Source organism: Rosa rugosa, chromosome 2, assembly GCF_958449725.1.
Source record: "Rosa rugosa chromosome 2, drRosRugo1.1, whole genome shotgun sequence".
Taxonomy (NCBI): domain Eukaryota; kingdom Viridiplantae; phylum Streptophyta; class Magnoliopsida; order Rosales; family Rosaceae; genus Rosa; species Rosa rugosa.
In genome coordinates, this window is record NC_084821.1 from 71,519,033 (window position 1) to 71,529,986 (window position 10,954).

Below are 10,954 nucleotides of genomic sequence, written 5' to 3' on the forward strand. Positions count from 1 at the left end.
ATTTTAGGTCGTTTAGGTTCTTCGATGGGTTCAAAGATTTCCTTTAATTCCTTTTGTAATGAATTTGTGCTTAGCAAATCTTATCAATTTGGTTTAGTTGGTATCAGAGCGGGTTGTCCCATGTATGCATGTCTTACGGCCAACGGGTTCCACGTCATCCAATATAAGTTGTCCACATGTATGGATTGAAAATTCACCACAATGTGTGGGAGCATGTTGACATTATAGATCCCACATGAGAAAATAAGGACATTGCCTATTGGTTTATAAATATTTGGGTCACTCTAGCCATTGTCAATTAATTTTGATGTGAATCCTAAATTACTTTATCAATTACTTTTAAAACATCTATGTAATGATTACAACTTCAAATACAATTACAAATATATCATTTTATATTTCTTTTTCTCTAAAATATATGCTCATAGCAGCTAGAAAAGTGTCTTACCAAAATTGTACGTACACTTTCCGTAACGAGTGTCGGAATGGGAGGATTCGAACGACGACCTCTCCAAATTGTTCAATTTGATCATAAATTCTCAAACAGAACTCTCTGACAAATGGCAAGCCAGCCCAAATCGAGAGAGGCCCAAAGCTAGCAGCAGGCTCAGTCAGCACTCCATTCTTTTCGTAGGGAAGGGGAAAGAGTAATACGTGTGTTTCTTTTCCATAATACGTATAATTCCCTTTCCCGACCTTTAACCTAGCACCGATCTGCTTTCTGAAGCTTTCAACTTCCACACCCAAAGAATAATAATAATGAGTGATCTGCTGCTTTCTTCTCTCATATTCTTAACTCATTGTAACGGTGAGAATATTGTCCAAGACCCCCTCCAAGTTTGTGAAGAATCAGGCCAGAATGGTCTTCTTGGTGCAATTTGTTAGGATCATGGACAAGGCTAGGGCTAGGAACTACGTTTTTGATTTACTTCTCATAGGTAATATTCTATTCAATTGGTTTACTTTGAGTTCTGTAGTTCGTACGTTTTCTTTAATTTTCTTACAGGGATTTTGATTTGTGATTGTCTCCATGCATGATTTTTTAGGGTGTACTAGCTGTTGTTTCATCGTCCTTTTTTTTTTCTTTTCTTTTTTCTTGTGATATTTGATTAAAGAGTACTTGCTTGGATCGTTCTGGAAAATTATGGACGATAAAATTCTACCTTTGAAGGTGAAGCTACCTATAGAGGTTTGTTCAGTTGTTTAATTAACATATACTATGGATTCTCATTTTTCGAAACTGGAGTAGGTTTAGGAATTGGAGGAGTTCTTACCTAGGTTCATGGTTCATAGATCGGTTAAATTTTATTTTTAGTTTGTATCTGATAGTAATTTGCTATCTGATTTGTTCTTTTTTATAGCACATACTGATTTGCTAACCCGTTTGAGTTGTCCAACTTGCAGGGTTATTCCTAGTCCTTTTTCAGATGACACAAAGACTATATCGGTATATCAAAATCCTTAAACAAGAGTACTTTCTTTTTCTTGAGAAAAAAGACATCCAATTGCAGTTGTGGCACTCAAGACTCAAACAGCTTGAGTATGAAGTCAAGATTGAAACCAAAGACCTTAATGCTGCAGAAGACAACATTCTTTCTCTAAAGAAACAATTTGAAGAGTTTTGTCTCGAGTATGATCGGGTACTTGCAGAAAACTACACTTTAAGGAACCGGTTGCAGTCATCGGATATGAGACTCATACAGCTTGAAAATGAATACGAGAGAAAGACAAAAGACGCTGTTAATGCTGCAGAAGAGGAAAGGATTGCTCGAAGTGAAGGTTTTCTTCTCGAATGTAATCGTTTAATTAAGGAAAACAAAATGTTAAGAAATCAATTGATGTCCTTGAACTGGAGATTGTCACATTTAGCTAGCAAGAGGAAATCAAGTAATTCTTTGTCTTAACCAATGGAATTGAAAATATAACATGTCCCTTTCCTTCAGGCTAACATTGTGAAATAAACTATCATTTTACCTGGTAACCTTATAAACTTCAGAAAAATTGTATTGAAAGAAAAAAGAAATCCACAAAGTCGAAAAGGACAGTAAAGTGGATCTCAAGATTCTCGAACGCAATTTATTATTATGATTAACTCGGAAAAATCATTAAAAAAACAAATGGATCGAAATTCTTGCATTTCATCAAGTGCAATGAATTCTAGACATCATGCTCCACCAATAATAAAATTATGGCACCGAAAAATTTTAAGAAAAAATGCTAGACATCGTTGGCACATTTTGAAGTGTCATTGGGGCACAACTAATTAACATCCCGAAATATCTCATACCTTATCAACATTTTTTTTCTTCTTAAATTTCTCTTGCATCATAAGTCCATCATCGATAAAACATGATTTTTAGAAGATTCTTCGAGTGACGGAACACAAAAATCTCAACTCATTTTTTAATTAGGTTTTCCAAAGTTTCAAATTTTGGAAAATCATAAATAAAAATCGGGTCAAGTTTTTTGAGTCCCATCACTCCAAAAATTGCTTAAAATCATGATTTGAGAGTGAGAAAATAAGAACATGCGAATTTAACCGAAAAAACGTGTGTCACATTTTGGGTGACAAATAATGGTTGTGGACTTGTGGACTTTATTTTTCTTTTAATAAAGTTTCGGGCTCTGTTCTAATGGGCTTGTGACATCATTTTAGGATTTCACTCAACTCACTTGCATGCGTGTGTCCATTGGCCTCACTTGCATTGACATGTTCCTTAGCCTTGCATACTAGATATAACTTTCATATTTTAGCTATATTAATCTGTATCTCGTTAGCTGCCTATGGTCAACTAATTTATTTATCTTTAATATAATTAAAGAGTGTGTGTGTGTGTGTGAGAGAGAGTTTTTGGTGTTTATTGCTCCTTATTAAGATGTGGAAGCGATATATAAGACATGCTAATATACAATTTTCGGATTTAGCTATTTTGATTGCTTTGCCTATTAATTAACTAGGGCCTTAAACAGATCGACAACATTAAGTATGTCATGCACAAAAAACCAAAATTCCTCATTATCAAAGTTTTGGTTTATACAGAACACATTTTTGCTACATTTGGAATTTGAGGCCTTCAAAGGCCAATACTTCCGATCCCTACAACTAAAACTACTATTACGAGTGCCCAAACCCAACCCATTACTACTAGCACTAGAATTTGTATTTGTTGCCTCATCTTCATAATCTTGATTGGCATCTTCTGGCAATATATTAACCTCCTTGTTGCTTCTCACCGTCACCCAATCTCCATCACAAGCCCAATTGAGCATTCCACCGACTAACGATGTCGTCTCGGCATTCCCTTCACTCAACCTTCTAATTCTTTCCCTAGCTGAATTTGAACAGGTACTTTGTTCCCATTCCATATCATCAAACTCCTCCAAGTCCCACATACCATGATCCAACACAGTTGTGGGACTATTCCAACAATAGGATTCCTCTTCCTCGAGAAGAAAAGAATGCTTGAGCAGCTCACTAGCTGACCACCTCTCCAATGCGTCTCTCTTCAAACACTCGCTCACAAATTCCCTACCTTGCTTTGACAAAGAGTTTGGAATCTCGGGCACATCACCCGAAAACCCGATCCGGTACAAACCCGATACCGGGTCCGAAACATTAGGCCACGGGACTTGCCCCGTAGCCATCTCGATTATTGTACATCCTAGGGCCCACACATCGGCCGGGAACCCTTGTTGCTCTCCACGCGCTGCCTCAGGTGCCATGTAAAGAGGAGTGCCACTAATGGTAGCGGAGCCATGATCACCATTTACGCGTCGAGCACAACCCAAATCCGCCAACTTCGCGCCCTCTTCCGTCACCAAAATATTGTGACCCTTAATGTCACAATGTACAATTCCATTAGCATGTAGGTACTGCATCCCCAATAGTATCTGCCTCGTGTAGGATCTCATCGTGGACTCGCTTAACGACCCGCCTTGCCTTCGAACTTCATCGGAAAGCGTGCCGCCCGGTGCGTACTCGAGGCAGAGATTGTAGAGAACGCCGCCGTTTTCGGTGGAGATGTTGCAGCCCTTGTACGACACTATTTGAGCGCAGCTCAAAGTGGACAGAAGCTCTTGCTCCACCTGAAGGGAGTGAGAATGTGAGAGACTTGCTGATTTCACCGCGAAAACCTCCCCGGAATCACAAGACCTGGCTATAGAGACGGTGGCCGAGGAGCCAACGCCGATTGTACGGCCTCTGGTCCAGTTCATTTTTCTCTGAAGATTTGGTTGATGATGATTTTGAAGTCGAAGGGAGGAATGGACTGTTTTGTTTGGTGGGAGGTGAATATATATATAGAGAGGTGTAGGGCATGGTTGGCTTTAGCTCCTTTTGAAAAACCTTTCGGCCTTTTACCAATGGACGGCCGCCGTTGTCGTTCTATCTCTCGTATGAGGATTCCACGTGGCGAGAGGAAACGGAACTGGTAAAAACTCACTTTGGCCGGCGGTTACTTAACTTAGGTCGGAATTGGGAAGATATGATTAAGTTAATTGGATGGATTATGCTGTCCACGTGATGGCATGTGGTGGAGTATGTTGCGGTGTTCATGAGCTTGGGATTAAGTATACAAAGTCTACTTATCTTTGTCCTTACTCGATCAACAATGAGGTAATAAGCATGAACTGTATATAGTCGGTGCAACTGTACAAGCTAGTAGGTACAATGGATTGGATTACCTTCATGGGATATTCTGATTCCGATCCATTTATATTAGGTTTAATTGTAGATCGATTGACTTCAAATATTAGCGACTCTTCGGTCTTTCAATAGTCTAAGTTCACCCACTAGCATTATTGAAGTTCATTAGTGTTTATAGTTTTCGTCTTCTTCTTCTTCTTCTTCTTCTTCTTTTTTACTACCATGCTGTCCAATGCGTATTTAGGGCTAGACTTGAGATGAGCATGCAGCATACGTGAGCTAACCAGTTGTGATTTAGTTTAAAACTACTTCTATTTTTTGAAATTAATTAATTAATGATATGTTTTATCTACACATAATTATGGTGTAGTATAAGATTTAGATATTTTCAGATAGTTAAATGATTTCTTATTTAATTATATTGCCAATAATGGAGAACCATAAAACAGTTATAATAAGTTTATTTGCTCATTATTCTCTATTGTTAGATTTACATTCATCAATTAATTATCGAAACAGAATTCACAAAAAGTTAACAAGATACACAACGGAAGAGAAAAAACTCCAAGTTTGCCAAAGTATTTTATCTTTTTTTTCTACATGCATGAACATTAGCTTGCCAAGAGATGACTTCTTTATAGGGTTTTATACACCTAATTAAGCAAAGCAACAAGAGAAAAGGAAATAAGATAAAGCAAAGGGTTTGATAACAACCCACTCCTAAAAGGCCAAAAAGTTTGTCTCTATAGTGATTAGTGAGTTGGGAATCTGTTGTAAGAGCCGCCAAAAGCCACCAAACCAATCCAACTCACATTCTCAAGCTTATCTCCCACCAACCAATCTTGTTTGGTCGTTACAGTAAGTGAGTTGGATATGCAGTTACCCTAGTTTGCTTTGGACGGTTGGCTCTCTAAGCTAGCTGTGAGCTTTGGACTTACGTCTGCACTTTGTATAATATATAGCTTCATTTTCCTTCTGCTATGTCCCTTGTAAGTTGTAATAAGCAAAGTAGCCAATGATTCAAGCCCCTTTCCTCACATGCCACCTACCTTATTCCTTGCCTTTCTCACCTCTTCATCCAAGTTATCATGTACGTGACAGCTTTCGGCAAAGCTTTTCAGACCCGCATGCATCACGTTCTTTTTCTTCTTCTTCATGCTAACAACAAACTACTGTTTCTCCTAACTTTGTTTGACAGAGGAAGGCAAAGATATATGCGCATGCGACTAATGTGACCGAATTAAGTTCTGTTGGAAAGAAGATTTGGGCTGCAACACTCTGTGATGCTTAGCAATCGATGATTTGGCACCGACTCTTAATATTTCCATGCCAACTCCGATTTAGCGGACTTTACTAAAGCTATTGAGTTGGCTTGGAATATTTGTGATTAGAAACACCATATGTCGGGGTGGAGGTGATAATATTAAAACTATTGAGTTTGGCTTGGAATTAATATATTATATACAATTAGAGGTGGACTACGCTCCCGTTTTAACTCATCATATTCTGCTTCATGTTTTTTGATCCGAATTCTGCTTCATGTTAACAGCTAGCAAAGCGTTTCCTAGCTTGGATGACAGACCTAAGCAAAGCTATGACATTAATGTGACCAAAATTGGGTTGCAAGACTAATCATGTTTGATTATCGATCATATGGGACCTTAGAGGAGTAAATCTTGAAATGAAGGTCGGTGAGCTAGCATAACTAACACTATGGAGGTCATGGATTCAAATTTCACTGACATCAAGGGTGGGGAGTTACATTGTCGTCTATAATTTAAAAAAAAAATCCTGAAATGAAATGAAAACTTATTAACAGCTCAAGCAATTACATTTTCACTTCCAAGAGGTATTTTGGTGATGCCAGGGTGGGGTGCTTTTCCATCTAATCTTGATATAGCTCAGCAAAAGTCACGGGGAATGTTATTTAGTTCGTTTAGATCGGTGATTAGAAACCTATATTCGCTATGATGAGCTCAATTTGCTTTGCCGTCCACATCTTTTTATTTCGGCAATTTCGAGTTTCGGAAAATTTCGAGTTGAGTGTAGGGTAATTGTTCTTATCTCCCAAATTTCGAGTTGATGTGTTTTCTGAGACAACAACCAGATCGCAAATACTTTGGTGAAACATTGGTTTGAGATCGTTTCATTTCCAGTCTCATGACTGTTGTTGGGAAGCTCCTGTTTGCTTTTGTATTGCTTGTTAGTCTAGTTTGTAACGTTTAAAGGAATCGAGGTTGGGCACCTAGTCTCAGAAAACAAAAACAAACAAAAAATACTCCGAAGCCGAACATTGGATATAAGGTTGCTAACGGTTTATTTACAGCGAGGACAACACCACCCCAAACTTCCAAGTTTTAACTACTGGCTCCATTACAGAGAGGCACAATTCCAGGCACACAGCAAGTAAATAAAGATGAACATCAGCTATTAAAAGGGTCCCAATGTATTTTGTTTATGCAGCCTTTGCAAATCCAACTCTCATATTACCATAATCAAAGACAGTGTGGTAGCGACCCATGAAGACGTCTCCCAGGATCCTGCATCACATTAGATCAGTAAATTGAAACAAACTGATAACGTTTCACCGTCAATAAAAACATGGCAAACAATACATCCGAGACAGAATTAAGTATCAAATAATGTGGTCATACCAGAGAGGTCCCCGGGGAGGAGGAATGTCCATACTAGTGAAGCCACTTATGCACTGGGCTTGTGGACCCTCGCCCACCTTGAGTACATACTGCTCAGACATAGAAAGAGATCATAGCAATGTCATGAAAATGTACAGCAAATTGTTGTTTGACTCTTAACACATTCTTTTCTTCAAAATTTGTCTTAAGAGAGAGAGCTCATCCTTTGTATTAAATCTGAGGGAACTAGGAAACATACATGAAAGAAGACTGAAGGGAAATTCAAACACACAGCTAAAAACAAGTTGAAAATGCTGTCATACCTCCTCTGGGGTGAGTGGAAAAACTTTACCACCAATGGTGAAGGAAATGGTAGGCATGGAAGAAAGACGTTGGCAGTCAACAGCCGATTGTCCATTTGGGCTTGGCATTTGATCACAAAGCTGCAGAAGTATAATGTCGTTGAATCAGTAAACCAAGAGACAGAATGCCGATAAGAACTGTTAAATCAAGCACCGCCACACTAGTTTTACCTCATTAACATAGTTCAAAATATAATCCTGGGTCTGATTCTGCTTAAGCTGGTTTTGCATCCAGACAACTGCCATCTCACAAGCAGAGCATGAAGCATCATGAAGAACTCCAGAAGATTTTCCACGGTTCTTATCCACCACACTCTCAATGCCCATACTATACATGCACAATTACCAACCAATAAGTTTATTGCGTAAGCCAGTAACCTATTGCATAACGACAAGAGTGACAGACACACATACTTTTCTCCCTAATAGAAGAAAATATACATAAAAGAATTTGATAAACCTGGAAAAGAAAATACAAGCCAAGATCAGCAAGTTTAAATCCAGACCTAACACTACGAGTCCCATCAAAGGTGCACACTCCAATTTGGGAGCAGATCTTCTTTGGTTGAACCTGTTGGAGAAATTATGCAAGCCAGAGTGAATATGATTCTCTCCATTCCATTATTTAACAGACATCTATCTGAAAGATAGTTTTACCTCAGCCAAGAGCAGCTCCATAATGGTTTGACCATACTGTTGAACAACGGCCTTGCATTCCTGGCTAACAACCCCATTGGCTCCAATGGCTTTATTTATCAATGTAACCACTGTCTGCAATATCATATAGGAAGTGGAGAAAGAGAGTAACGACAACATAATGAGTAATGACAAACTATGCCAAAATTGCACTTTTTATCTGCAGTGACAGAAAAAAAAGAAGTAAATTCTTATTTTCAAGGTTTATGATGATAAAGAGGGTTAGGACTTAATTCTTCGATTACAAAATCAAAACCATTTAATTCTCATTTTCTGCTTCTATAAGAATATTCAGCCTCAGAAGTTAAAACGTGAACTGGAACCACCTTATTAAAGAAGCCCCGGATAAATTATATTCTCAGAAGATAAATCGAACAAAAACTAACTAACAGCAGAGCAAACTACTGGAAGTGCATACCGTTGGACCAGCCAAAAGAGAAGTTCCAGAATCTGCAATTGCATGACAACCACCAGCACAATATCCTGCACAGCAGTATGCTCAAGTCAGAACCAAAAGAGAAAATTCTGAATGAAATTCTTATCTCCTCCCTTCTCCTGGGAGGAAAACACAAGTGCAGCTCTTTTGACTCGATAAGTTATTTTAGTAGGCATTGAGAGAGTACATACCAGTTGGTTTATCACCAATAAGAACATCACCCATGTCGAACTATCATAAAGAGACATGAGTAAGCAAAGTGGACAACAAAAAGAGAAGCATATGCTGAGAGAGAAAAAAAATATCACACACACACAAAATTTTATATACAATTGTTTCAAATACCAACCTGCCAATAGCCTTTCTGTGTTACAGGAACATATGTGTGCTTTCCCTTGAAGTGATGGGGATCAACTCCCCCAAACACAAGTTCACCACCTTCTTGTGCTGCTGCATTGCGGTTCATCCAAAAAGAAAACACTGGTTCCTTGATAAGCCCTTGCTTAATCATGTTGTACCTAAAAGACATTCAGCATTCAATATCCCATCTCAAACACTTAATATTGAATTATTCATTTATGGAAAAGATAATCAAAGACACAGGAGCATACCACACTGGGACAGCATTTCCAACCGAAATCTCTTGAAATCCAAGGCCTAATAACCCATCAAACTTGGCAGCCAAAAATGTTAGACCAGGCTCACTAGTTGCTTCAATAAATTCCTGATAATCATCAAGAGGAACAAGTCTGATTAAATGATAACACTGGACTCCAGCCAGGAGAGGGAAGGGGGGGTAGTGTGTTCAGAAATATGATTACCTGGTCTTTCACGACGAGGTCCCCAACTTTAACATTGTCATTACTAAAGAAACCTGAAATAGCTCCAGTACCATACTGGATGGAAGCAGATTTCCCTGCACAGTACCAGGCAATGAATCAGTGTACATTTAACACAAAAAGTTTCAGAATACATCCGCACCAAAAAAAAAAAAAAAAAAGTTCAGTCAACATGATAATTACACTACCACAGCCACCGTAAGGTTTACCACTGTGTTGAACCGCTCATGTTAGAAACCTAAAGTCTCTCAAAACTTTCAAATGAAAAATTGTGACTCTTTCCTCAACTAGTCAGGACTCTAGTTAAACACTAAAATCAAGACTAATTAAATAACGCAATCGATTATTTTCCTACGACATGATAAAACAAACATTTAGAAACAATTATGGATGAGCACAAAAACAAACCATTCTTCTTGTATGTACTCGATTGGCTTGACTTGTACTTGGCATGGAAGTAGCACGCAACCTGCATTGCAAAAGCAAAACCATCAAGCCTTTCACATATCCAAAAAGCTTCATTTCAATACATGTACAGCAATATAAATGTCACTCACGGCTCACCGAGAAATAACACTTGTTCGACGGAACCCACAGATTAGAGCTGCCAGTGTCGAAAATCACAGTGAACGGCTGAGGGGGAGTGCCAATAGCTATCTCACCATAGTACTGAGCATCCAAGTAGTTCTTTAATTTGACAATATCAACATCCTCCCCCTCAGCGTCTCCCAGATTAGAAGGGAAACCATACTTCCTAATCGAACCCCGCAAATCCTCCCCATTCCTGTATTCAACCGCTGCAGCAAGCCGCTCATTCGCATCCAACTTCACCTTTTTCAGTCCAATCCTAAACAACCCATCACTGGGTGGGGCCGCACACGACACCAGAGACAACAACAAGCTCGAAACGAACAGACACAACACAACCCCTTGGAAGCTGCTTCCCATAATTACCTATAATTTCACGTTCATCAAACCAATATAAAACAACTAATTCCGAAATGCGAATATATATATATATATGACTTTGTCTCTACACAAAGATTATAACTCCAGCTCACATAATGGAACCAAACAGCATGAAAAAAAAAAAAAATTAATGGAATTTCATCAAGGCTTCATGTCAATTAAAGCAGAAGCATAATAACTAAAGATTCAGTCTTTATAAAACTAAACCCAATACAAACCATTGCATACTACAATATTAAGCAAAATTTGAGAGGAAGAATATATACCAGCGTTCTATTATGGCGAAGATGAAAGTTGGTGAGGTGAAGAAACGGGAAAGAAAGGAAGAGACTTATAAAGGGAAGAAAGGAGGACCAAGTGGGGCCCCGCTCTCG

General features: G+C 38.6%; 3 protein-coding genes across 3 annotated transcripts; 1 reads left to right on the plus strand and 2 right to left on the minus strand.

Annotated features, from left to right (window-relative positions):
- Positions 1-594: 594 nt before the first annotated feature.
- On the plus strand, positions 595-1,933 carry LOC133728769 (uncharacterized). Its single transcript, XM_062156205.1, has 2 exons — positions 595-938; positions 1,405-1,933. Exons 1-2 carry the CDS (start codon positions 860-862, stop codon positions 1,902-1,904), a joined length of 579 nt encoding a protein of 192 aa, XP_062012189.1. The 5' UTR covers positions 595-859; the 3' UTR covers positions 1,905-1,933.
- Positions 1,934-2,946: 1,013 nt separating this feature from the next.
- Positions 2,947-4,351, minus strand: LOC133731467 (mitogen-activated protein kinase kinase kinase 18-like). The gene has a single exon (XM_062158831.1). The coding sequence runs from the start codon at positions 4,213-4,215 to the stop codon at positions 2,947-2,949; it is 1,269 nt and encodes a 422-aa protein (XP_062014815.1). The 5' UTR covers positions 4,216-4,351.
- A 2,570-nt stretch (positions 4,352-6,921) lies between these two features.
- LOC133729931 (aspartic proteinase-like) lies at positions 6,922-10,954 on the minus strand. The gene is made up of 14 exons (XM_062157556.1): positions 10,847-10,954; positions 10,176-10,565; positions 10,020-10,080; positions 9,594-9,688; positions 9,384-9,496; positions 9,122-9,290; positions 8,964-9,003; positions 8,755-8,819; positions 8,298-8,411; positions 8,147-8,211; positions 7,812-7,968; positions 7,602-7,721; positions 7,300-7,388; positions 6,922-7,185 (listed from the first exon to the last, which is right to left on the minus strand). The coding sequence occupies exons 2-14, from the start codon at positions 10,557-10,559 to the stop codon at positions 7,101-7,103; spliced, it is 1,557 nt and encodes a 518-aa protein (XP_062013540.1). The 5' UTR covers positions 10,560-10,565; positions 10,847-10,954; the 3' UTR covers positions 6,922-7,100.